This window comes from Anopheles stephensi, chromosome 2 (genome assembly GCF_013141755.1).
Source record: "Anopheles stephensi strain Indian chromosome 2, UCI_ANSTEP_V1.0, whole genome shotgun sequence".
Classification (NCBI taxonomy): domain Eukaryota; kingdom Metazoa; phylum Arthropoda; class Insecta; order Diptera; family Culicidae; genus Anopheles; species Anopheles stephensi.
Genome location: NC_050202.1, coordinates 24,967,742 through 24,995,591, shown reverse-complemented (window position 1 = coordinate 24,995,591; position 27,850 = coordinate 24,967,742). Strand labels below are relative to the sequence as shown.

The window sequence follows — 27,850 nt, the reverse complement described above, 5'->3', positions numbered from 1 at the left end:
ACTCTTTGAGCCAGGAATAGGAAGGATGCTGCACTTTATGGTAATGATGTGTGGTGATTTTTTTTTTTGCAGATGGGTCTATTTTTAAATAAAATCTGGAAGTGCAGGAATAAAGAGAAAAATTTGAAAAGTAATGTAAATAAGTTAAAATTTTAATTATTTGGTGTAAAGAGTAAAAAAACTGCAGAATATATTTAAAAGGGAAAATCTGTAGATAACGAGCTTGATAACTAGCTACTAATGAACATTTGAACTTCTTCTTCCTTGGCACTAACAACCTCGTCAGGTGTCGGCCTGTCATTTCTGTGACTTAATTTTACACGTAGTAAAGCAGTCAGTACTTCTTCGTACGGGGAGGCGGTCTGAATGGGATTTGTGCCCCGGTCCTGCCGTGTGAAGAGGCTTTTGCCTCGGGCACCGGACCGCCCCTGAACAACTTGAGTTTAATATGTTCAAATTTGTAAAGTAAGTACATGGGTTTGTGCTACTCTGGCAGTTTAATTCTCACATATTATAGCATAAATTAATTGTTACTTTAATTTTTATTTAAATATCTCACTGAAACTATGAAATAATTCGAATTATAAGCGTTTTATGCATACTTTAAGGTGTTACAGCTTTGTTACACACACAGTAACGGACAAGGTTATAAGACCACCATATTAGTTAATTCTGAAGCTAATGCTGTCGATGCCTATAAAAGGTAAAAGTGTTCCAGCATATGGCAAAAGCATAAGCCACATCCAAGCTTTCTATAGCAATCTTGTATTTGTTAATAAATTATTAAAACCATCAGGTTTGAACACTCGTCCCAACGAACACCTTTTCATTCATTAAGCAACGTATATTTAAAGGTCCTGCTGTAGAGCTTAAATTATCATAGAGATTTGAGCTATTCCATGAAATGTGAGTTCCTGACCGTAGTTGGCGAAATGTATCTTTTATTTTCATTTACCTATAGAGGCTTTTGAGTCTCATAGACATCATTCGCTTGTTGAGATGTATTGAATGACTGAAACGATAAAGATTCGACGTTCAGAGCGTCAGTTTAGTTTTCTAGCAGATTTTGGGGTAAAAGACTCGAAAAGGCCCCCCTGACGAAATTTGTTCGTCACTATACGGAATATGCCTAAATGCCTAAATGTGCTTTCAGTTTGGTCAAAAATGGTTGACTAAAGTCGAATAAAATATTGCTTATTAATCGATTAAAAGCCCCTCCTCCCTAAACTGGCTATTAATTTTGGCTTACGGGGGCCCCATACTAATTTTCGATCGCACTAGGGGTGGATAATTGAGCTTGTTACATACACGGCGTTTTTGGACGGTAACGAAACATTGATTCGATGTATACTTGTTACCGGGCATAGATATTCAAAAAAAGGAGGAAAAATAAGAATATCAACATTCCAAATAACTTATTACAATGTACATTATCATGTTCTACTCGCTGTCGCTCGCGCGCTCGCTTAGAAACAGTATAAGGAACACTGCACAATGTTTTTATCAAACGAGTTTTGACCACACAGAAATCACACTCTGCAATAAGAATGACAGACTACAGAGCTGCACAAAAAAGATTGTAGGCATTCTCGAGTCTTTTACCGATTTTGGAAAGATCGAGCCAGATTTACACGCTTAACAGGTTTCTAAATGGCCAAATACGTTTCAATAAGTTCTGGTTTAGATCCCGGTCTACGAATAAAATAATTAAAAAACAGGAAAAAATCCTTTTCCAATAATATTTTCCCCTTTCGAACAAATTTGTGTCACATTTGAGCTTCTTCTTCTTCTTCGGTGACACTAAAACCTCGAAAGGTCTCTGCCTGTCATTTCTGGCTTTCTGTCACTTACCCGTAGCAAGGTAGTCAGCCCTGCGTACGGGGAGACGATCCGGAAGGATTTGGACCCCGGCCCTACCATGTGAAGAACATTCGAGCTGTCCCGTGTTAATTATTTAAAGTTTTAGATACATTGCCTAAATAACCTAATTTAAACTGTTGCTTTGTACAACATTGTCAAATGACAAAAAAATAAATCAGATTTATTCCTATATTTGTTTAAGTATAACCTCTTCTTCCCAAGCCTTTGTTCTCCGATTTACAAAACAAAAAAAACTGTACCATAAACTTACTTATGTTACTGGGTGACTTAGACGGTCGTTAGGTCAAGAACAGAAGAAGAACCTCTGTTAGTACTCTATTGTTCCTCACTGTATGTTATTGCATACTTTTAGGCGTTATCACTCAGTTACTTATGCATTCGTCTAATCGTTCTTACATTCAACCATATTGAATAAATAAATTAAATACATCCTTAAAGTATGCAATACGCACAGCAAACCTAGAACAAATCTTAATAAAATGCTTCCGTAAAAACGCTTTTTCATCTTTCTCACAGCCACGCTCTGCTGCACGCTGTTGTGTTTTATGGTTAAAAAAACCATTGCCCTACGCATCGGCTTGTTTCCGGCGATTCCTGACCATCCCCGGTACCCGCGAACACAGAATTCCTTTCAAGTGCAAAATCAAAACGACAGTGCAACGCCGGTTAAGACCCGCGGGAGGCTGCGGGTTCGATTGTCTTCGTCCAATTTAATGACGCTGTTGCATGTGAAGCTGCCGTATCGCGCCACTGTCGCAACCACACTTCCACGTTACAGCAACAAAAGGAGCGAAACAAAAAGAGAAGAAATAAAAAACTGCTGCGAATAGAAGAAAAAAAAATCGGTAAAGATTCACACCAATTCGAAGAGAGCAATAAAAAGCAATGAAAACACGAAATTGGTTTCCGAGAGTTGTTTTCGTTCGTGATCGGTGACAATAGACGACAGCATGGGAGGAGTGGAAGGTAGCTAAGGGTGGCCCACAGACCGGTGGCAGACAATAGGAAACGGAAATGGCCAGCACTCTTCCGAATGCGTTCCGTTGCGTTTCGCGTATAGCAAGAGAGTTGCGGGCTAGAAGAGCATCAGGAAAAAAGGCACAATAAAAAGGTGTGTTAAAAAGTTCTGGCTGCTTTTGGTGGTTGTGTAGAAGTAGTAGTAGCAGTAGTAGTAGTAAGAGTAGTAGTATTAGTAGCACTAGACTTTGAAGCATGTTTAGCTTTGTTTAATGAAATTATTTTCCGAGCCATGCTTTTCCGCGGCTGGCCGTATCCTCTAAACGTCAAATCACAACGCGATGGTAGAATTTTATTCCCCTGGTTGGGAAAGGTTGGGAAGCGCAAGGGAAAAGGCAAGGGCCTCCCTTCCTCACCACCTTCCCTCCAGCCCCTCTTTCCCTCCCATCGCTATCTTGAGCAAGAAACGCGATCCGAACCCTACGGCCGAAAATGTTCGGCCAGCAAGCATTATTCTTCGCTCCGCGTTTTTCGGCCATGTGCCACCTCTCATTTGCATACCCGTTTTCCACCCCTTTTTGTCCTTTCGACACTGGTGTTGGTGGTGGTGGTGGTGGTCTCATCCCTTTGCTCCTACACCCTGCACGCGCGTACGAATGAAACGGAAAGGCACAAACTTATCTCTCCGTTCGGGTCCGGGTTTTTTTGTGAGGCCGGGCCGGGACGGGTTTTTCTTTTAATTTCAGTCACTTCGCTTTCATTTTCGCGGATGCTGCGCACTTCAGCTCGCTATTCAACGGCAGCGGTGTGTACAAGAAGAAGAGGGCAAATGGCGAGAGCCGGGAAAATAAGGGGTTGTTGCTGGCGCTGATGCTTTTCGCGTAATTCCATGTTGAAAGTGTGCGCTGTGAGTTTTTCATTTGCCATTTTAACTGTCCGGTAGTAAGTGGTACGCACACATACACCATTGAACGTTGTTGTGGTTGTTGTTGGTCTGTGTTGGAATTGTTATGTTTTTACCGTTGAGGAATGTTGTTTTTTCGGTTGGCGGCAGGATCGAGATGGACAGAGGGTTGCGGTGCGGCAAAAGTCCTTGACTAGAACGAAAGGATGAACTGGGCGGCTTGTACTAGGGGGCTATTTCACCGTGAGTATTGTACATAAAGAAATTTAGTATTTTTGCTATAAAAAGATGCTATAAAATGGCTTTTTTAGTTATATCAAATTTTGATGTTTATGAGTAAATCTAGCTGAGCAATTATTGAGATTAAATAATGTTAACAAAAGCTCATGGCTTTTGCTTTAGTGCCAAAACTTTTTAAGTGATAAAATTAACCTTAAAAAGTATCTGCTCTAATTTACCTCTGCTGTTCTATTTATTAGTGAAATTTTATCAATTTTTCATAGTTATGATACGTTCAGTATGTTCCTTAACATTTTATTGTATTTATATAAAATTTGTTAGATCATTAATTCTTTTCATTTGTGTATTTCTTATCATTATTTGAATTTTTTTAGAGCTTTAAGGATAATTTAAGGATAAAACTTTTTTTTTCCGAGTTTATTGTAGTTTTGCTGCATTTTGAAAGCCTTTTTTCTATTAATTTACTAATTATTTTGTGCTTATGTACAAACTTTTATCACGATGCGTTTTTCCATGTTGCCCAGCATCACAAACACACATTCCAAAGATGACCAAGAAAGGGGGGGTTGGTTGGTTGGGGTGGTTGAAGACGCGAACCGGACCCTATTACTAAGCCAGCAAATGTTCGACCAATACACTTAGCGGACACAACGCGCAACACGCGAAAAACGGGACGGTTTTTTTTTGTTTTCTTTGGTTCCTTTCGCTGGCCAGCTTCCCGTCCTTGAGGGTGCTTAATTTTCGCTCCTCTTCCCCTTTCATTCTCTTTTATTATTTTGCAGCAGCCTCGTTCGTGCTTACCTCTTCTTCGGCAGTTACTTTTAAGTTCCGTGCGTTTTCCTCGCCCCTCCCCCCCCACTCCCCCCTCTGCCGGTTCGTCAGCGCCATGTTTCCGATGAGGCTTATGTACTTTGCTGTTAACCGGAGTTAAAAGCCATCCACCTCCCTGCTTGAGGAAGAAGTGAACCCCACATAGAAAAAAAGGGGGCAAAACTGCGTCGGTATGCGTAGCTCCAAATTGGATGCTCGCGGTTCTTGTTTTTTTGCTGTCTCCCTCCCTCTTAGGCATTTTCTATGTGCAGTTTTTTTTCCCTGTGTTGGCAGTTGGCAAAACAGAAAAACGCACCTCGTAGAAGGTTTAAAACGTGCAAGTACATAATCGCTGGAACGTTGGAACGTAGCGAGAAAAAAAGGGAAGAAGCAAGAGCCCGAAACAAGGACATCACTTCAGGAGAGCGGCACCCGGGAATGATGACGCACCACCCGTTCGGTACGGTTTTGTTATCCTTAATTTATGTAGGGGATACATTAAAAATTCTAATAAAAATGAAACGCGATAAGACGAATTAAAAGAAAGAGAAAGGAACGGAGCCTGCAAAGAGTTCCACCGTTGACTGTACGTGTGTGTGTGTAGTATCCCTTGTAGTATCCCTGGAAAAAGGATGCTAATGGAACGAACAGGACTCGTGCCGACGTGTTGTGGAACTTCCCTCAGGGAGCGCTGGGTGCTGCTTCCTGCGGAACAGAGATATAAAAGAGGACGGCCACCGGGGGCAATGGGTTGACGGTACCGTGGGTGTAAAATGCCGTGCTCGGCGTCATCAAACGTCGTTCATCCCTTTCGGTAGCTTCCTGTCGGGTGCCCGCAAGCTCAGTGCCCAAATTACGCGCGCTGCTAAAAAACCGGGGCTGAACTAATACAGACATAGGACGCCACAGGACGAAGAGATACCTCCCCCCCTGCACACACAACCCAACACGGGAATGGGTGGTAATTTTTGGGAAGTTTCCTTCTTTTTCGTTAGTGCCACAGCTTTTCTGTACCTCGCTCTCTCTCTTGCACACTTCTTTAATTTAAATTTTTAATGCTTCCACGTGAATGCGTGATTAGATTTTGTTTGGTGCCTTCGGGGGGAAGGCTGTCGCTGCTTGGCGAAGCGTTTGTCGGTGTCGCGGTAATGCGTTGTGTTTCGCGAGAGCATCCAGCATCAAAGAGGGACGGTTGTATCTAGCCGTATGGGTGCCAACATAGAAGGGGAAAAATATTTACGAATGGGTTTTTTTTACGATGATGAGTAGCGATTTTTCTAGCTCTAAATTGTTTTGAGGAATAATTTAAATAATTTAAAATGTACGCTAAAGCGCCTAAATGTATGCAATCTTGTGATGCTTTTCGATTTTGTGTAGTAAATGGTATTTATTATTTACTTTATACATTATTACAGCTGGGCAGTATAGTAATTGTATTTGTTTTTATAAATAATCGAGGAATGTATGTTTTGATGTACATTTGAAGTAAATAATAATTTCAGTAATTAGAAATAAGGTCTAAGGACTAAGGTAAGAATCGGCCTCAAATCCCTGAAACCAAGGACTGACTAATTAGGCATGGATCAAGGGAGCTTTGAGGAGTAAACCCTCCCGAGGTTGTAGTCCCAAGGAAAAAGTCTTAAATTTTGTTTTGAAATCCTGTTTCAAACTTCCAGTTGAACCGTCAATAAAAAAAAAAAGTCAAAAGCTTAAAAAATGGTCAAGATGTACAGTGACCGACAAAACAATAAGACTAGCTCAATATGTATTTTTTAAAGCTTCTTTAGAAATAAGACCACTCGAAAAAAAAAAACAAAACCTGAGGATAAGAACGTAAGGAAGTACTTAACATAAGGATTGTAATGTATATGCATAAGGAATAGCCTATCTTTTTATTACATCTTTTCTGAAATGTTTAATGCTTGCATTAAAAAAGCCTGAAAAAATTAATTTAAAAATGACTTAAACACGACTTACATTGGTTAATACAAAAATGTTTTAAGACATTAACATGTAAAGAGCTTATGCTCAAAGCAATTCAAATAAAATAATTGGAATTACTGAAATTAATTTTTACGAATTTATCAATAAGCACTTCTACTTTTGATAAATTTTGTATAAAAATTGCGTTGATTGATGCAATAAAATGAATGTAAGCTGACGTTTATAAATTGATTTTACTGAGTGGTCTTATTCTTTTGTCCACCACTGTACTTAAGATTGTTTGAAGTGCAAAAATTTATTTAGTGCATTTTATTTTTTCGTTTGTACACAGTTTTCATGGTAAAACATTAATTTTTAGTTTAAAAACTGTTTTGTACCTCTTTGCAGCAAGAAAAATAATTCACAAATATATAACACTGTTATCAACTGGATTAATGCAATTGCTTCGAAGAAAGGTATTGTGTTAAAGTAGACAGTGATTTTTTCTAAAAACATTTGAAATAAGGATATATTTTTGTCTTCGATTGTTAATGAAGGCTTTTAAATCCCCTCAAAATAGCATATCATTTTTTCATAATAATAATTAAGCGGCCATCAATACATTTTAATGGTTTTAAATCAATTAAACGCCCGAATCTAGGCAATACTTTAAATGTTTTCAAAATTTGGAAGAAAGTTGTATCAGAACAGAATACTATTTTAAACTCTAAAACTCCTCTTTAAATGGCTCCCATTGCTTGCATTCCATCAATTCTCCATTTCGTCCCACTCACTCACGTGTCGTTGATTAATTTGCCACCACTTTCACCTGAAGCGGTTCTACATAACGTTTCACCGTTACGATTGAATTTTCTACCGGGTCCACCGGGTTCCGGATTATCCTCCTTCCGTTCGGGGACGCAGCTTTCTTCACTTAATGGCGGCTTTACCCGTTTACTAAAGGCGTGCTTGCGTTTCCAAGGCAATCGATTTTTCCTGCAACCCCACCAAAATAGGCAATCAAAAAAAAAAAATGATACGAAAAGAGGGAAAATCCGTTACTTTGTTCCGTGTACCATGCGCTTCGGGTTGGGGACGAGGGTTTTAATGAGTGTAATTTCTAGTGATTCCCCATGTTAAAGCCTCTCACGGGGGAAAACGGCGCATACAAAAAAGAAGGAAAAAGAGTATAAATGAGCGGGGAGCTTTCCTCGGGGAAGCCATCTAGGTGTGCTACGTGGAGAGTAGAAAACACAGGAAAATACGGTGCTAGAAAGTTAAGCAGGGCAACAACCAAAAAAAAAAAACAGGAGGGATGATAGAAAAGAATTTGAATATGCTGCTCTGTGCTATCAGTCGGGTTTTTCCCTTTTACCTTTTCACCAAACTAGGAACCCGGAGAAAAACAACGAAACCGGGGCCCAACTGTTTCAATGACAGAAAACCGGCGTCTTACACGCCCGTGGAACGAGACTCACTACCCAGCATAATGAGGGAAGGTATTCATCTACGGTGGGCCGCGAAAACGTTGCACAAACAAAGTGAAGCAACCGACAACAAAAAAAAACCCGCTCGAAAGGGGAAAAACGACAGCAGAGAAAAAAACCTTTTCTTAATTCCGCGCTCCCGCAGAACGGTGGAGAAAAGACGAACGACTTAAAACGGAAAACAGCCTGGGCAGCATCCCGTAGGTGGTGGGGAGGGTGGGAGGAAGCGGGGAAGTGGAATTGGTAAGGGGAGATGGGGTGGAAAATCAAAAGGATACCGTTCGCAACGCACAAACACAGCAAGAAAAGAATTCAGAAAGAAAGATGGTCGTCCAAAAGCATCCTTTTCTTTCCTTCCTTTTTTCTGGGTGGAAAAAGAGTGACGCGGGTGAGAAAGAAGGGTGGGTGAGGTGGTGCCGGAAAAGCGGGAAAGAGTTTTCATCTCATTTACATCTTGGGCCGTCGCCGCCGCCGTCGTAATGGCAAAAGTAGCGCGCGGCGAGTAATTGCGCGAGTAGTAGTGTAACACTTCGGCCTCGTCGCCTTCTTCCTTTCGTAGTCCTGTTTATGTACGCGTGTCTCTATGTGCGTGTGGCTGTGTGGCGCGAGTTTTATTACGCCGAATATCCGCGGGAATTGAGCCATACCGTGCCTGGCCGTGGGTCGGGCCTTTGTGCCCCAGGAAAAAGGGGTGTATTTACTTTTCATTATCCAGCGATGAAACTGCGCCTATTTCCCAGAAAAAAAAGCCCGTAAAGAAGGGGAGCCTTTTTCGTATCATTTTTCCAGCAAGTATGAAGGAAAAAGTTGGGAAACGAGCGCGAACGAGTGAAAGAGAAAGAGTTTTTCATTTAAAATGTAAAACAGACGATAAAACACCAACACACAGGCACGAGAGCAGAAGGATATTGAGCGAAAGGAAGGCCGCAATGTAACAAGAAGAGTTGGGAAAAAACAGGCAACAAGATGTAACAGATTGCCCAATTTTAATTCCTTCACTTTGTGTTTCGTGGTGCGGCGCTGTCGCTGTGTGTGCGCGCGCGAAATTGATAAATTTCCCTCGGTCGGTGTGTTTGTGTGCCGGACATGCTATGGAGTGGTTGTGGTTGGCATGTTATTTTTTTGCTTTCGTTGCTGTTGCTTGGACTCTCGTTTATGTACAACAACCGGTTGCAAAAGTCCGGCAAAGGATGGCACGCGAAGGACAGTTGGAAAGGCGCGAAGAACCACGCGTACATCCGCGCCACCAGACAGAGGGATGATAATCGGGCAAGGATGACGAGCGCGTGAGAACGGAAGCGGGAACGAGCATGCTCGCAACGTGGGTGCGAGTGAGTGAGAAAGGCGAGAGACTTGAGAGCAACCGAAACCCCTTAACGTTAATCTCATTAACGGCACTCTCACACTGTTTCACTTTCACTTGCTCACCACGGTTCGGAAAATGCCTGCTTGGATCCTGTTTTTATTCCGCTGACGTAGTCGCGGCGGTGGTTGCAGCTGTGTCGGTGTGCGTGTTTGTACGTCCTATCCAACACACTAATGAAGAGGACGACGAGTACAACGGGTAAACAAAGGGAATTTGAAACAAGCGGCATACAAAGCATCGGAAAACTCCCCCACAGGCAAGGACGAAAAGGGATAATGTAAAGAAGGACCCTTTGCTTTTACACTGCAACGCGAACACACACACGCACACAGGTAGGTGGGCGATGTGGTGTGCGTGAGCAGTCAGTCATTAAAATTAAATGGCTGCCACTCGGTTGGAATGCGCGCTCGCGCATTTGTTTTTCGTCCTCTTTTTCATCTCGTCCTATTTACGGTCGTGTTTTTGGCGTTATCCTTTTGCTCACTCTTTGTTTTCAGGCTTTTAATCACACTCAGTTTTGTGATGTGATGGGCTGTTCTTCACTCGCAGCCATGTGATAAGGGGGTTACTGCTTCCGGAACTTTAAATACGGAGTTTCTCCTGGCAAGTCATAGGAAGTCTTTGATGAAAAGCTGCAAAAGAAAAGTATTTTTTTCTTCTGAGTTTTTCTTTAGATTTAATAAGATTACGTTGTCCATTTGCTACTTTAGAATCATATTTTCTCATTTGCTTCTACGACTTTTACTTCTTTTCTCAATTAATTTCCTCCTTCTTGTATCAAAACCCTGTTCCGTTTTACATGTTATAGAGTACGGTTTTATTTTGTTCTTCACGTTTGTTAAAATTCATTTAATTATTTACTTTCGTTTTTCTTTTCTGTATATTGTTTCTTCTCTTAACATTTTGTTTTGCATAGTTTTACATGTGACTTTCTTTCCTTTTTCTTTTACCTAGTTACATTATCCTTGTTCCAAGTGGGGTTTCTTTTGTGGTTGAGGTAGTTACAATTTCTTCATCAGTTTTGTGGGTTGTTTTTTTTTTGCATAAAGTGCATAAAAGGTATTTAATTGGCTTACGGTGATAAGGACAATGACACTGTTGCTTTTGCTGAGCTTTACTAGGGTTATCTAGTGTTTTTTCTTCCAGTATTTTCATTCTTTTTTCACTAGAGCAAAAATTTGTACTATGGTCAAAAGAGAGTTCGCTTATTTTATTCTGTGTTGTTCTGCTTTCATTTTTTCCTCTTTCGTTTTGTAAGTGTAATGTTTTGTAACAGTTTCGATGCTTTCTTAAGAACATCGCTAACCAACACACCTAATCATACAAGACGATACACATTTCTATATGACGGGAAATTTGTTTTTCTCCTTCCGCTTTTCTCTTTACTATCTTTTTGTGCTTTTGAAGGGAGGTCTTTCCAGGAAGTTTTTCTTTTTTAGAATATTTGTTTTTAAATCAAAATTTAAAATGTCTCTTTTTCTAATTAGTTTTTACTACATCGGTTCAAGTTAACAACAACTTAGATAAAACTAACACAAGCTACTACATTTTTGATTATTGAGTTTAAATAAAAAAGAAGGAAGAAACAGAGTTTAAAATTGCACATTTTTATCCTACTCCTTCCTTACCGACCTAACATCCTTTTTCGATTCCATCTATCTCTTCGGGTAGAATGATTTTCTCATCAGGAGGGACACAGTTTTCATTTCGTTTTTTTGGCATTTACTGTTTCGTTTACTGACTGAACTAGCCTGTGCCTAGCAGCGTTACATACTAACATTAACAATTATAATCCGTTCCAAATCGTTTACCTTCTTGGACACTGACAACACATCTAGCCTTAAATTGTACCCACACGGTTTTGTGACTGAAGGAGGTTTTGTGTTGTTTGCTGGGTACTTTCTTCTTTTCCATACCAAAATACCATCGACACGTATGAAGCAGGATGTGGTTTTTGTTCAAATTTTTGCAACACCTATTTACAGCACTTAGCACAGGAGCGCTCCATCGCAAAACCATCGCAAACCTCGGCGGGATCGAATCGGAAAAGAAACACAATTTAAACAACGCTTCCTTACTCGGCAGCACTACCTGCCCGGGGAACAGAACCGGACAACCCGAACCGGTGGGATGACACAACACCAAGTGACCAAACCCGGCAACCAATTGTGCGGCCGTTCGGTCCAGTTTATATGCATGTAATTATTTACACCACCCTGAAGCAACAACAAAAAAAGAAAAGGGACGGGAACCGGCTCAAGGACGAGTGCCTCACAATGGATTGTAAAAACGGAAAGTAAAATTGGCAACCAAAGATTCCCAGCGTGGCGAAGGGAAAACGGATTGGTTTATGGTTTATTTTGTCGATATTTATGGCCACAATTGGAGCGTTCGCAGGGGTTTTTGGCAAATGCGAAAGGTTAGTTTGGTCGATCGGTACACGGTCTGCCGGCAGGCTGGCCTTGGTTTGCAACAATTTTGCAAGGGCAGTGGTAATGCCCTTTTTTCGTTGGCTAAAACATACTGAGAACACGTTCAATGTCCCTGGAAAGAATTTTGAAGAACAGAAAGTTTGGATCTTGTTGATCGAAAATCAATCCTGAACGATTATTAACCTTTATCAACACGCTCCCCGTGCTTGCAAACCTTCTTCCTATGATAAATATCCCATCCAGACTGGAAGACATTCCAATTCCACTCGCTTAATTGCATTCAATCGTGCGAATGTGTCCGAGCTCGGGAAAAGGGTGTAAATTACGCCCCGCTTGTTGCCCAATTCAACACCCTTATCAAGAAATCATCCTCCCAGCTAAAACCCTTTTCATTCGGAGTGAGGAAATATTTTTTGGTGTGAAAAACCCCTTTTTTCATCCCACTCACGAAAATCCACAGCAAATTGTTATTTTATTGAATAAAAATCACTGCAGACCGGAGCTGTGCGAGGCCGAAAGGGATTTATTGTGCTGTCTTTAGCCGAAATCCGGAACTTGGAATATCGAGGCAAAAAACTACGACGGACAGACTCCCTCGAGGGAAGGTTTAGGTCAAGCATGTATGTAAAACATGTCCCTAATCGACCCCGTGACCGATGGCGGTGGGTTTGGCAAGGAATTTTATGGGCTTTCTCGTCCTTTTTTTGTCCACCCCACCTCAACTCCTAGCGAACAGATTCGGAAGGGTTCGGAATGTCCGGATGGGTTGTTTATAATGTCCGGCAGCAAAAAAAAAAAAAAAAAACAGGGAATGTCGGCCGGAGTTCCGGAAGTGAACAACACAAAATGTGTTCTTAATCGAGGGATAAACAGTCGAGAGGGCCGAGATCAATCGTGGGGCGGACAACTGTTGATGCTTATCGGTAACCCTTCCGTGGTCAAGGGAGACAAATAAATAAACTTAAACCTTAAAAGGGTAAAATAAAATAATACAACACAAAGTAGTCTTCAATATCCGTTTTTCTTGATTTTCAGCGAAACAAAAAAACGTTTAAATATGTTTGTTTTATTTTCAAAATAAAGAAATAAAAATAATATTAATAGTATAACCGCACCAATGTTGCTGGACCCTTGTTTTGTTTAAACCCCCACTAACACCTTTGGAGACCATTGTTACAAAATAATAAAAAAAAACTCCCCGCCCGCCCGCCTAATTACGCCTAGCACTAGACCTAAAACGGACCTTTTCATTCTCTCCCCCCCCCACCACCCCCCCAAAATTAGAATATAAATTCCCCACAAAGAACCCATCTACTATAACTAAAATATTTCAACTAAAAAACGAATTTTGATTTTGCTGCCATCATTTTTGGAAAAAGAAAACGATTTGCTTTGACCTAAACATTTAACGTGTGTTTGCCCTACAACGAAACGTGAGAGGATTTTTGGCACTGCATTTTGGTCACGCACCCAGAGAACGATCCCAGATCGATCCACGCGATCACGATCGCACGCGAAGAAGCGATGGTATGGCAAAGAATGTTTGGGACTGTGTGTGAACGGGAACGGGGTGGGTTTTAGGGAAGAAAATGGGAGGGGGAGGAAGGGGAGGGATAATGGGGGGAAATCCTTACGATTCGTCCTTTCTTCTTTTGCTTTGTTTCAGCGCGACTATTGAGGAGGAACTTGTATACCAAAACAAACCGCGTACCCTTGCACAGTAGCCCCGTGACGGATCACGAGCACCGTGCGTCTGGGGTCCGGTTTGATCGAAACGAAACTAATATGAGCAAATGTGTTTTTTGTTTGTTTTTTTTTTTTGATTGTGTGTTTGTGAGTTTGTGTGTGTTTTTTTTTCTTCACACACCAACACACTCGCCTCTCTAACACATTTAACATAAAACAATTCGCTTACGTAGAGCCGCTCTGGCTCTAGTGTTAAGCTCCCTGAACGATTTGTGACTTGGAAAAATGGTGATGTTCCTCGTTGATCCTCGAGAGAAAGAGGGAGATAGAGAGTGTGTGAGAGAGAGAGAGGTACAGAGAGAGGATCATCTTGACGAGTGATCGCGAGAAAGTGCAACATTTGTTTTAAGATTACTTTGTACATCGAGATTTCAAAGGCTCATACATTTATATATACAATGCTCTAGAAGAGGGTACGATTTTAAAGGATCTCCCTCCATTTCTCTCTCTCTCTCTCTCTCGCACCCTCTTTCTCTCACACGCACACACACACACACACATACTTTGATTTTCAATTCTCCCCCTCCCAGTTACGGTTTCGGGAGGTGTGTATATAATATAAATTCTCCTATATTAACCTTGTTTGCTGTATAGCGACCGCCACCCCATCCGTACCGCTCTACCAGCAGTAGTACCAGGTGACGCTTAACAGTAATTCTTTAGTTACTTAATAGATTGGCATCTTGAGGTTGTGTCTGACTGTCTGTGTGTTTGTGTTTTTTTGGTGGTTTTCTTGTACATCTCCGTCTCTAGCTTACAGCTCCATCCCGTGGTGTTGCTGCTGCTGCTGGAGCAGCTGTTGACGCTGCTTGAGGTAGAGTGTCGCCGCATCGTCCAACTCGTCCAGCTCCTCCATGGACACCGGCGAGCGGGGCGAATGCATGCTAAGATCTTCCGGTTCCGTCTGCTCCGGCAGTTCACTCTTGATGTGAGCGATCTGCTGCGGTGTTCGCGATCTGCTAGATGCACGCAGATCCATCGCGGCCGTACCCGCATCGGACGTCACCTCCGTCGGCAGTGGACCGAAGTTAAGCGGAAGCGTTAACCCAGGGAACTTCTGGTGCAACAACATGCCCGGTGTGGTCGGAATCTTCGTCAGCCCGTCCAACGACAGATCACTCGACTCGGACCCACCGCACACCGATTTCGCGTGATCGGACAGGTGATCGCCGCTGGCGGCAGGACTCACGGCCGGTGTCGGTGGACTCGGCAGACCGCACTTGTGGTGCAGCAGATGGTGCCGCCGCCGGTAGCTCGAGTTGCACCTATCACAGTGGAACGGTTTCTGGCCGCTGTGGCTAAGCATGTGCGCCTTCAGCTGGTTCGAGTCGCTGAACTTCTGGTCGCACATCTCGCACTCGTACGGCTTCTCGCCGGTGTGCACGCGCAGATGCCGGCGCAGGTTAGCGACCTGCACGAACTGCCGGTCGCAGTGCGTGCAGGAGTACGGTTTCTCGCCCGTATGCAGCCGCATGTGCGTCTTGAGGTGATGGTCGCGCGTAAAGCGCTTGTGACACTCGGGACACTCGAACGGTTTCTCGCCGGTGTGCGTTCGCTCGTGGTTCTGCAGGACGTGCTTGTACCCGAACGAGCGGCTACAGATCTTGCACGTGAACACCTTATCGCGCGAAGGGTCACGGGACGCGACCGAGGAGCAGGACGTCGATGAGGAGGAATTGTTGATGCTGTTCGAGGTGGTGCTGGTGGTCGTGATCGTGGTCGGAAGCTCCACACTGCCGTTCGACTGTGGCGAAGACCCGGACGTTGGTGGCGAGATCGGTCCCGGACTTACCGGTATGTCGACCGGGATCGAGAGATGGTGCGGGTGCGTATGGCTCGGCGATCGCATCAGATGGTGCAGGTGATGGTGATGGTGGGCGGCGGACGATTCTTTGCGGGATGCGGCCTGATGCTTCCGCTTGGTAAGCTTCTTCGCCTGTGGCACTATCTCGGAGGTGGTGGACACGATGTGATTGTTGTTCGTGCTACTGCTGTTGTTGTTGTTGTTGTTGGCGGCGGCGGCACTAAGCTTCAGCGACTTGGAGCTTTTGTGGCTGAGCGCGGGCGAGATTGGACTCTGAGGTGGTGGAGGGCTGCTGTTATTGCTGGTCGGTGTTGGTGGTGCCCACGCACCGAACAGTGCGGCATGCGGTGGGAAGAGCCCGGTAGCGAGCGATGCCCGCAGGGACATTGGCAGTCCGGCGGCCATTAGAGCGGCGGCAGCCGTCTGGTTGGCGGCCAGCAGTTGGGGGGCAAGCATACCCATGGCGGATGCGGTGGCTGGGTGGAACCCACCGTACAGGGAGGGCGTGTGCTGGAAGTTCATACCGAGATGGTGCTGCTGGCGTTGGCCAGTGAGGGGCGGTGAGACCGACAGGCTGCGCTCCTCGTCACGGTTCATACCTTGCAACGTACGGACGGCGGCTAATCCTGCGATGGAGAAAGTAATAGAAAAGAAATGGAAATCCATAAATAAAATGGAACAAAAAAAAAGGAGTTTCTTAACATAAGGTATGTGTAGTCTACTTTTAGGCGCCCAAAACGCAATTCGTCTAAAAATAGTACGCAGTTCTATTCCTAGCCCGTAAGACAAACGCCGGCAAATGAAAGCGAAAGCCGGCTGCTCCATGTGAGCACGTATCCTGCTTGCCGTACCGAAAACACACAAGGATCCTTTTGCTCTCGCGCTCTCTTCTCACCGAAACGAGTTGCGTTTAACTCGTACGCTGGTTCCACTAGCACACCTATACAACCACACACCGTCGTAGCAGGAAGCACGATAACACACCGACACCATGTGTGTGGAGCAACAAAACAAAGCTCCACCGCACGACACACTGACGACGTCGGGGCGGTCCTCGTCCTTGCGTCGTCTACACCGTCGAGCCCGTGGCGAGACGGATTGAATGGGTTTTTCCCACCCAATATTCCGCTCCCAAACTCCCCACCCGGCCCTCGCTGGAGTAAAGGGTGGCGCAAAACGTGCGAATATGCGTGCGTGTTGGCAGTGTTGCTCCGGTAACAACAAAACCACATACGCACACTCACGTGGCACATGCCCGGAATATCCTTGCGAGTAGAGTAGTATTGGTAAGTAGTAGGCGCTGGATGTCGTGTTGCCTGATTATTATTATTATTTTTCGCTCACACACATGTTGACGTTTGCGTGTATGTTTGTTTGGGAGGCGGTTTTTTGGCGCGCTACCTATTTTCTACACTTAATCCTTTATTTATGGTTACACTCCTTTTATTCTCTCTCGCTCTCACATCAATGGAAAAGCTTGTATTGATTGTTTACGTTTTTTTTTTGTTTGTTTGTTTGTCATTCGCCATTCATTCGTCAAAATTAGAGAACTTCCCATTTTATTTACTTTTTTGCTTCTTCCGTCACACATGTAAAGGAACATGAGGTTTCTACAGCCACAAAACCCCTTTCGCGGGAAGCATTTTCTGGTTGCGACTTTCGTTTTTGGACGTGTGGCGCTACTTGATTGAGTTTCCTGTTTCGCTTCATTTTTCGTTTTCATTTACTCAGGATCAGGAAGTGAAATTAATTCTTGTTTACATTGTTGCCTGTTTCTAAGTGTGGGCTGGTTTTATTTATTTGCCATTTTCATCGTTTTTGGGAGGGCAGAAAAGAATGAGCGAGCGTCAGTGGGTGTGTTTGATTAAATTTTCGCCCGTGCCAAAATGCCGTCGGTGTTTGGGAAACAGTTGTGGCACAATTCGTAAGGAGCAGGAAAAGTTCTGGTAAAATATTCTATCAGTTAAGAGTGAAAGCAGGTTGATATTCTTTATAAAGAATCAGCCAATGTTAAGAAAATTAAAAATAGCAAGTTATTTACTATCATTCAAAACATTCAATTCATTTCGAAACAAAGCATTTAATTCAATACTAAGGAGCTTTATACAACTTTTTAATCTTAAGAGACTTTGGCTTGTAATTAAAAATTAAAATTAAATATAATAAACTTAATTATACTTAAGTTTCGTTCAAGTTAATCCTTGGTCCTTCAAAGACTTCTACCACGAAAACATTAAAAGGATCTCCTCTCCCGTTGTACTTTAAAGTAAAAGAGTGAAAAAACACCTCCCGGAGTGTGAATGAAAAGTGAAAGCGATCCGGCTGGATGATGTCCTTCTATCCATCTACCCTTATATACTACATAAACCGAACCGAATCGAAGGACCTCGGTGTACTGCGCATGCAGCTACACAGGGTTGTTTGTGTGCTAGCGATAAGCGAACGTCTTATGGGCAAAAAAGGGAACCTGCTGGCCGCGGGAAACGGCTCAGCTGTGTGTATGTGTCCTATTCACGGGGCAAAAGCGAAAGTTTCACTTTCATTCAACCCGTCTGCCCCGGATCTCAACAGACCTCCCAAGGTTCTTTAAATTGAATCAATTAAAGCAATTCTAACCCTTCGGGCGCGTGTTTCGCTAGCGTTTTAAATTAACTCGTTAACTGTGCGGCGATCCTTACCTCTTGCTGTTTGAGCGTCCTGCAGAAGCGACAAAGCCATAACACTGCCTTGTCACTTGCTGGTTCCGTAGTGTACCGTTGCCGGTGTATGATGTGCCCGTGGCAAGCACTGCACTTCCTGATGCTTCGATTCGCTCGTATCACACGCTGCTCTTCTTCGACATAAAGCTTCACCAAGGCAAATTCTTCGCTGCACACTACACTGTTTGAGGTTTGGTTGATAACTTCACACTAAAGTAGTATCGTTCCACATATAAAGCTACCACTACACGGCAGACACACACACCCGAACACGTAAACACTGAGTCACTTGCGGCAGGAACTATCGTTAGAATGTTTGCAGGGATAGGGACACATTCGTTTCCGGTGTGAAAAATTCAATTCGAATTCAGCTCCTAGCTAACACACCACAAAACGCTCGATTTGTTCGCATAATTCGTTCACTGTACTATAATTTCACCATATCATTCGCTCAAACGATTTGAATACACTTGGCCATACAACTTCCTGAATGCTGCTGCGACTGATTTGTGCGACCGGATTCGCGGATGGACACCGAACGACTGACGATGCTGCTGGTGCTGGTGCGTTCGGGAGCACGCCGGAATGTGACACAATTGTCCACTCGAGAATGGGCTCCTTCGCGGGAACCGCAAACAACAGGAGAAGCAAAAAAAAAATGCCTCCGAAAGGGATACGAAGGGTAGCAAAAGGCGCCCCCTTGTGCGTGTGGGTTCGTTTTTTCGTTTGTTCCAGTAGGAGATCGAAGCACAAACGGCACACAGCAACCGTCGGCTTTGAGTGGCGGCACGCGAGTGATCTTTGAAAAATAATAGAAATCAGAACGTTAGCAAACGGTGGTGCCAGCAACAGTGCACGCACACACCCTTGGCACGCACCGAATTTGACAGTTTCGTGATGCTTTCTCGCTCGCTCACGCACGGTCGACGGCAGCGCAACAGCTACGAGGGCTTTGAAGCAAGCATTGGTCTCTTTCTTTTGCACCGCAAAAAGACATTTCTCTCTCGTTTTATCTGACGCTGTTCGCTCTCTTTCTGGTACACTTTCAAACAAGAGGGTTGGCTTGCGTGTGTGTGTGTGTGTGCTGGTGTTGGAAGAGAGCGTGCTCGGGAGGGTGAATTTCGTGGAAATTTCTCTCTTTCCCCTACACAGAAGGTTTTTTTTTACGTAATTTATAATCGCCATTCGCTCTCGCTCGCTCTCTCTCGCACCGTACTCAAGAATTAGTGGTTGTTTGTTTGCTTGATCGCTTTTCCCCTTTTGCTGCGTGTTTTGCTGACCTAGCACAACAATATGCTGGGCCCTTTTGTAGCTGTAGCTGTGGGCGTGCGGCGGGAGAGCGACAGAGTGAGTATAAGTTCAAATTTCAAGCCAAAACGAGAGAGAGAGGCCCGTTTTTCCCTTTTCGCAACGGGTGAGACTGTTTTAAGGTATCCTTCTACTCGTGCCGTGATCCTTTCCATAGCCAGTTCGGTTCTTCCCCTATCCGGCGGCGCACTAACACTTTCACACACACACACACAGAAAACCCCTACAAAACGCGCAAAGGGACAAAAACAAAGTGTATCAGGCGACTAAAAAAAGGAAAAGGTTGCATAAAAAGAGGTTCCCGGTAGAGAACCGGTTGTCTCGTTTCACCGTACAGGCCTTATCGTAAGGGATGCGTAAGCTGTCACGCACTTTATCCCCACTCTTTGCCACGAAAAAAAAAAAAAAACACAGGAAGAAAACCCTGAATATCATGTTTTAATTTTCGCTTCACTTTCTTTACCCGATTTCGGAAGTCCTTGGAGGGAATCTTGCTCCCCGGATCTGCTCTCGTGCTTGTGCCCCGATTCGGGGCGCGAGCATCTTCAAGATGAAAGAAGACAGACAGAGCTGGTTCGTTCGTCGTCCTAATCGTTGGTATTCAAATTTTTAATTGCTCACGTTCATCCTTGGAAGGCCTCTTTCGGAGCAGGAGAGTTATCAGGGCACATAAACACACAGACACAAACAACGGGAACGACGAGGCGAACGCAAAAGGGACCAGATGCTGACCAATGGTTACCTGGACACGTACCAGGCATCCCATCGAATTGTTTTTCGGACCTGGCAAGATTTGTGCCTTTTTGACGATTGAGCTACTTCAGGGCTATTCGATGGTTCCCCTGGCAGGTTAGCAATGTTACGTCAAACCGTTTTCGGGGAAAAAAAACTGGTACCCCACGGAGTTTGAAGAAATCAATTTCGAGCAAACCGGAATGCGCCATCAGTTCCCGATCGATCGTGTTTGGTGCTTGTGTAACGCATCCGCTACGGGTCACAATAACGCACTATCAAATCGAGATCTTGAACGGGCGCGTAACAGAGCGTACTTGTGGGGCGGTTTAATTGCCACGGACATTGGAGATTCCCTGGCTCAAGGGGAACTCGATAACGGCCCGGGTGGGTTTTTATGCAACTCGAAGCGTACCCAACGGCATCGGATGACCCTCGAAGAAAACGGTCCGTTGGCAGCGAAACAAAGGGAACCCATGGTCGGAACTGGTTCGAGGGCTGGTTATTAAACTGCCCGAAAGCCCCTTCAGGCAGACGCGAGGTCTGTTCGCTTCGTAACCGTCAACCAGTTTCTGGCCGAACTTTGGGAAATCGTTCCAGAACTTTACACCCGATCCGGTTTGTTTCGCTTTTCGCATTCGAAATGTGATCACATTGAGGAAGTGCGATCGGCACGATCTACGTAATCCTGCCAAAGTCTTCTGGGTCCGTTAAGATGCTTCTCATGTCGATCGGTAGAGATCGTCTAACCCTTTTGTTTTTTCTTGGGGAAGACTTAACCGGCTTAAAGCTGCTGACGCTCCTGTTACCCCTTACTACGATGACGGATCACCGTAATGGGACCTTCCCCGCTGTGACAAAACCACCGACAATGAGATATACCCGCGACGATGCTATTCTAAGGACCGATACCCCGGGATAGGAAACGAAAGGGTGTTTTGTTTTGGCAAAACAAACATAATCTCCCAGCACCCAAACCGAAGTACCGCCGGCTATAGTCTCGTGGTGGGCCACGCACGCAGTGAAAGACAATGGTACCCACACCGATCGTTTGCTGGATTTCGGCTTCATTAGCTAGGTTGGGAGTTTACTAAGGGATATTCTTACCCATTCGAAGAGCTCCGGACACTCGTTCCCCTACCCGTTGACCCTTTTACGGGGGTTTCAAAGTACGGTGAGCTAAACATTTTTGTCCGCTTGTTTGTATATCTTGCTAATTTAATTTTTATGGCACCGAGATCGCGAACTGCGCATACGACGATGGGAGTTTGTTTGCAAAGTTCGTAATGATGTTTTGACCCTGCAGATTCTGTGAAGGAGTTGACCTGGTGTACGCCCACCGAGACCTAGCCAGGGTGAAGGTAGGCGAAGGCGGCGATCACCCGAGCCATCTTGCCTGAGGAAGTGCTACATCGGGTCGGTTGTTGGTGGCAGGTACGCATCTCACGGTTACACATCGCACCACGTCCATTATATGAATGTTTTCCGAAACGTCATTTAAAGTTAGGCAAGCCATACAAGGTCCGAGCTGTAGGAACATTAATTCAAAGTGTTTGTTTGTTTTTTCCAACTATCCACAGGTCAGAAAAAGTCAAAAGCTGTAAGGAACATTGAGTTGCTACAGCTTTTCCAGTCAATATTGGTAGGCCTGTAAATAATAGTGTACCATGCTAGTTCTCTGCCTGAGATCCCTAATTTTGCCAGGGTTCGCCGCCAACAGCTTTGCCACCCAAATGGTCACTGCGCGGACTGGGTCTAGAATTTTTTTATTGGTCCTAAACAGTTGACAAAATTGTGCTCTCTTTTTTATGGTCCTTGCTTAAGGGTGGAAAAGCCTGATCCACATACCGGTGCCCGCCGTTACCGGCCGGGTTGCCTTCCACTCCCCTGTACACGAATGCTCTAATGCTTTTTTGACGTTTGCAAATTTGACGTTTGATTTTTAATGGGGACCCGTAGCGTTATGGGACGCTAGGCTTTTTGGCTCGCACGGTACCGGTTTATTGGTTTGCACACGGACGTACGAAGGTGGAAAACTTTTTATGATTATTTTCTGAACGGGGCCCCTTGTACGCTTGGTGCGGTGCAGCGAAAGGTAGCCGATCGCCTGGCCGTTGATCGTGAGCGAGCGAGCTGGGTAGGCAAAATGGGAGCAATTTGGTCAGTGAATTACGGCCATTTGGATGAAGCATACTACCCCCACTGAACGCACGCCTGCCTTGGTGATGGTGGTCTCGGCAACCCCTTGAGCAGCCGGTAGAGGACGGTAGAGGACGTCGCCGGCAAACTTCTAATACAGGGAGGTGACGTAGGAGGACCCGGCCAATAATACAAGATAAAAACAAACAGTGGTGGTGATGTGTCGTTCTGTTGGGGCGAAGGGTAGAAAACCGTTCGGCAATGACCCACACACACACACACACACACACCAAGATATTGGGTTGGAATGGTCGAAATTGGACCATTTGCCATACGCCAAAAAGGGGCCTACCAATTAGGATTAAAATTTGGAAACAATGCGACCAAGGGTCAACAAACAATAAACCAAAATCACCCCGAAAAAATACGGCAACTTCGCATCACGTTTTATGGCCGGACGAGATCCACCTCACCCGGTCCAATACCCGGGGTGATTTTCGGTGTTTCAAGCTTGCCGATACTCCCGTACCTTCGGTACAATATTGCCCGGCGTGTCCTTTTTGCATTTCGAGGGCGAAAGAAACAAAACACTTCTTCACGCACGCACGCACGAACGCACCCACACTACAGTTCTGTGTATGGGTCGTTTTAGGCCCAGCCACAAACAGGCGGCCGACATGCAAACACGGAGACGGAGTGTGACGTGTAACGGTGCGGTAATTTACACAAATATCGTAAACCGTAATAGTTTTCGAAGCAATTTTCAAAGCTTGTGTGAGTCGTTTTTTGTGTGTGTGTGTGTGTGCTTTTGTTTGCTAAAAAACAAAGTCCAGGAAGCGTGTGTCGGTTTGTCTCCACTGCGAAGCTTTTGCCCAAGCTGTCTCAGGGAGAAGGTTTGTTTGTTCCGTTCGTACTGTTTCTGGACAGTGGGTCCTGACTTTGTGGGCAGCTGTGGCAACCGGGGCTATAGTCTCAAGAACAGGATATCCGTATGCAAGATGCAGCTAAAGCACGACGTTTCAAGAAATCGTAAGAGACATTGCCTTTTCGTAGAGCTAACGTTTAAATTTAGTGCATCAAAGCTTCCAATTATGTAAAGGATTGTATTTGTGTAGATCAGTACTGCAGAGTCATTGAGGAGCTTTCGGTGTTTTCGGTGGAGGCTGAATGGTCAATTGAAGAGTTTAAAGGATCTGTATGTACTACGAGAAAAGGCAACAAAATGTGTATTCATTTATAAAAATAATTTTGGGAATCACATACTTTTCTTCTTTTAGTTAACAGTAGCCTCGTTGGCATTTTTAATCAAACTTGTCTAATGGAAGCGCTCAGAACAGTAACCGATTCATCAGTCCGATAACTACATCACATAACCGATTCATCAGTCTTGCGCTTTATCCGTAGCAGATGCAATTAAGATTCTATCTCAGTTTTGATGTCTGGTGCAGTTGTCAAGTAATCTACTAAGAAGGATTATTATTTTAATTGAGATTATTTTAGTCGTACTCACAAATTAAGAGAAAATTTACTGAAAATTGACGAAACACACGGCGTTGGCTCATTAAAAAAAGTTCTTTAAATACATTAATTGAAAGTGTCATTTTCGTACTGCCAAAAGCTGAAGCTTATGAGCGCCATGGATATCAAGATCTTCTTCTTCCTTGGCACTACAACCTTTGAAAGGTCTCGGCCTACCATTTCTGGCATTCTGTAACTTGATTTTACCTGTAGCAAAGTAGCCCTGCGTACGGGATGGCGGTCTAGATGGGATTTGAAACTCGGTCCTGCCGTGTGAAGACCGGCGCCTCTGTCGCCTCGGACTTTGGACCGCTCCAATATCAAGATCATTTACCAGAAAAGGCTTCGACGGCAAGATGTATCTTGGTATATGATTCCTCTACCAATACTATTACTCACTTATAAGACGTCCCTTTCGAAGATATATTAAGCGAAAGGCTTTGCATACAACAAAGACTCTTAGAAGATGTGGTCTATTAAACAGCCCGATCCTGAAGACCAGGGGCGTCATTATATCATCAGCAAACTAAGCAGAAGTTTGGTGGAAACTCGTGCTTGTCTTATCTTCCTTTAAGTCGGCTGTGGGGTTCCTGGAGCCTCAATCATTCAGGAGGACACATGTAATATCTCCACTTGGTCTCTGACTCCGGTTTATTCTGCAGTTTCAATGGGTTAGCGGTCTTGAACTTTCATACTGCTAAGGAGAACAATCTTCTTCTTCTTCTGTGGCACTACAACCTCGAGAGGTCTCGGCCTGCCATTTCTGGCTTTCTGTGACTTAATTTTACCCGTAGAAAAGTAGTCAGCCTTTCGTACGGGGAGGCGGTCTGGATGGGATTTGAACCCCGGCCCTGCCGTGTGAAGACCGGCGCCGCTGTCGCCTCGGCCACCGGACCGCCCCTAGGAGAACAATAGCCATGGGAAAATGATATTCTTTGGACGACAAGGCATACGTTGCGATGAAGCTCCTGGCGAACTTCAACAACGAGTTATTGCATAAAATTCTTCCAGCTCCGAATGCCCACCAAATGAAGTATTTTTAGACTATTTCAATATAAAAGATTTATTTAAAGGTTTTATCTCAGTTATTAGATTATCTTCAACCTTTTACTGTTTTGATTTGATCTCCTGTTTAAGAAGACAGAATATTAAATATTCCTACTAAGGTGAACCAATATTTACATTAAAACAACCCTCATTTTATTGATTTATCAATCAAACTGATTGAGATTAATATCACCACACTGTGACTCAGATTCCAATCTTAATTGCTTCCCTCGCTCCAAGGTGTCAAACTGTATTGATCGGCATTTTGTCACCGATGACGCCCAAACAAACCCGAAACAATCCACCCTTCCTCATTCGTGCTCGATCAGGATGGCTCGCGCCATCGCGCGATCTTAAAGTGATATAAAGAATCGAAAAGGAGAATCGAAAAAAAACGATTCTCTCTATAAAAAAACGCACGAATAAGAAAGAGGAAGCCAAAACCCGGAGAACCCTTGTTCGAACACGTGCGCAGCAGCAGTCTTCCTGGATCGCGTACAAAGAAAGAAGCACAGAGACGAAAAAGCGCGTATGTCTTATAAATAAAAAAGCGGCGACCCTATTAAGAGGAGAAAATGATCGTGAAGAAAAACACGCGCACGCGATCATCAGGCCCGCGCACACGCTAAAGATGCGTTTTGATCGTCCTCTTCGATCGCAGGTTCTCCCTCTCCCTATTCGAGACCTTCCTCTGCCTGTGTCTTCTCGAATTTACGTCGAGGTGTCTGCCCGCGGGTTGTCCTCGTGCCCAGGTTCGAGATCGTTTTTTAATGCAACCTTTAATGTCGCTGTTCACATTTTTTTATGTAGCTCTCTCTCTCTCTCGCTCCCTCGTGTTGATGCTTCCACCGGAGCAACGGGATCCATGCGGACCTTGATTGACTGGTGTTGTCTGTTTATCCTTCCTGATCCTTTTTTTCTCATTCTCGACCGAGAGGAAGAAGAAACAGATCGCATCCCCTTCGTCTGTTAAGAAGTGTCTTAAGGGTGCGTCCTCGAATCTCCGTCGCCGAATATGCAACAAATTCGTGTGCAGCGCGTGTCCGCCTCGACCGGTTGGCGACCGGTGAAACGTTGCAGACGACAAATAGCGAGCAGGTGGGATCACTCGCTGGTAGGTAATAGCAAAGCGGCAGAAGATATCACCAGGGAGGGAGAAATGGATTGGAGATAAAAAAGAAGTGCTCCTGTGCGTGCGTAAAAAAATAACTAGGGATGAACTACCCAAAACAACATCGATAGAGACGAGCAGCGAATGCGAGTGAATGACGGAAGAGGCAAATATCATCCTGGCTGATGCTGGATGACGGTGGTGCATACAGTGCTTCAGCAAAAAAAAAGAAACGACTGACTGCAGTAGTGCAGTTTTGGATGACAGAGGAAGGAACTGTAACTCGACGCTGATTTTGGGTATTTTTTTTTTTTGCTTAACACTTTTTCATGTGTTTGAAGTTTAATCGTTTGTGTTTTGTTGTCATGTTTGAGGGAGGTTTTTCTGTTCTTTCCGTTTTGATCTATCATATGAAAGGTTTTTTTTTTTAATTTTATACAGCTTATACAACTTTTTAAAACAAATATTCAAAGTTTCCTAGAAAATTTCAACTATATATGACTTGTAATAACAAGAGTAATAAGCTAGGCACTAAGTCAAGTTATAATCAAATAAGAAACTAGAAATTGCTATGCATCTGAAATAGAAGTAAAAGAAGAAGGTAAATTGAACGCAAATATGAAAAGTAAAGTTCACATCAAGAGAAAAAAGACGAAAAAAAGAGTAGATGAAAAAACTGCTGCAATAAGCAAATAATTACATCAAACAGAGAAAATAATCAGATGAACAGATTAATATCTTATAGAATGGAGAATTATATGGAATGAATGTGATCTGTATCTGATATTGACATTACACCATGGACATACAGGGTTTTTCAGTTGATTAGGCAATAGCATCCATGGAAACGGATTCAGATCATGGGGAAATCAAATACCTTTTATTGTGATGTCCACAGATGATATGGTCATAGTAGCCGTTGATATTGCACGCACTTACCCGAGCAATGGAAGGACGTGTACAATATCAATGGTTACTATGACAATAACATCTGAGGACATTACAAGGTATTTGATTTCCCTGTCATATGAAGCCGTTTCCATATCAACTATCGCTGTTTGTCATTTCATCTAAGAAGCCTGCCATAAAAATGGTTGCTATTGCCTTATCAACTGAAAACCCCTGTAAGTTTAAAAAATTCTAGATCAGTTCAGAATTTGACAAAAGCCTCAAATGACAGAAAGATGGCATACAAAAAATTAACACAGAATATGAGAATTTGTTATAAATCTAAATAATCAACCGAGTTAATCAATCCACGGGTAAAAGTGAAGAAAATAACTATTAAGTAGCATTAAGCTTCTGTTTAAATAGTTATCTAGCCAACCTGATTGTTTTACTATCGATTCAACATAAATGTCTTCTATCGGCAAACAATCACCAGTGTCTCTACAAAGATAGAAGTGCATGTTTTCGGTTGAATCACACAGGGAGGGTTTTCCTTCCTGAAACCTCCCTTTTCAGTACTCTCTTCACACCACAAAGCGTTTACATTGTAGTTACGGAAACATGTACCTTCCCTTTCCGCGCGGTACCGATTTGATTACGTAGCAAAAATGGAGAATGATGTAAAAAGTGCATTTTTGAAAATGACAATCCGGATTGCACACGCTTTGTCGGTGGTTGACTGGAAAAGCACCCGATGCGGAAACGAACGACCTCGACAGGAGCTAGGCACGAGCAGATGGCAGCTGGTTGGGTTTTTTTTCGTTGAGCGGACGAGTAAGGATGGTGGATTGTCATGAA

General features: G+C 43.8%; 2 protein-coding genes across 2 annotated transcripts in view; both read right to left on the bottom strand.

The window, feature by feature from the left end:
* Positions 1–2,410: 2,410 nt before the first annotated feature.
* The window catches only part of LOC118505887, a 119,484-nt gene continuing 94,044 nt past the window's right edge, over positions 2,411–27,850 (bottom strand). The window contains exon 3 of the mRNA XM_036042334.1: positions 2,411–2,701. Within this exon, the coding sequence (XP_035898227.1) occupies positions 2,592–2,701 (110 nt within the window). The 3' untranslated portion in view covers positions 2,411–2,591. The remainder of the gene's footprint in view (positions 2,702–27,850) is intronic.
* LOC118505886 (protein krueppel-like) lies at positions 13,849–19,048 on the bottom strand. Its single transcript, XM_036042331.1, has 2 exons — positions 18,229–19,048; positions 13,849–16,176 (listed from the first exon to the last, which is right to left on the bottom strand). The coding sequence occupies exons 1-2, from the start codon at positions 18,266–18,268 to the stop codon at positions 14,501–14,503; spliced, it is 1,716 nt and encodes a 571-aa protein (XP_035898224.1). The 5' UTR covers positions 18,269–19,048; the 3' UTR covers positions 13,849–14,500.

What these genes read in the sequence shown, in the direction of transcription:
- LOC118505886 (XM_036042331.1), bottom strand. Translation starts at nt 18,268, where the DNA reads ATGGCTTTGTCGCTTCTGCAGGACGCTCAAACAGCAAGAG. An exon ending in GGACGCTCAAACAGCAAGAG is followed by an intron (nt 16,177 to 18,228) that starts GTAAGGATCGCC and finishes TCTCCATCGCAG; the next exon opens with GATTAGCCGCCGTCCGTACG.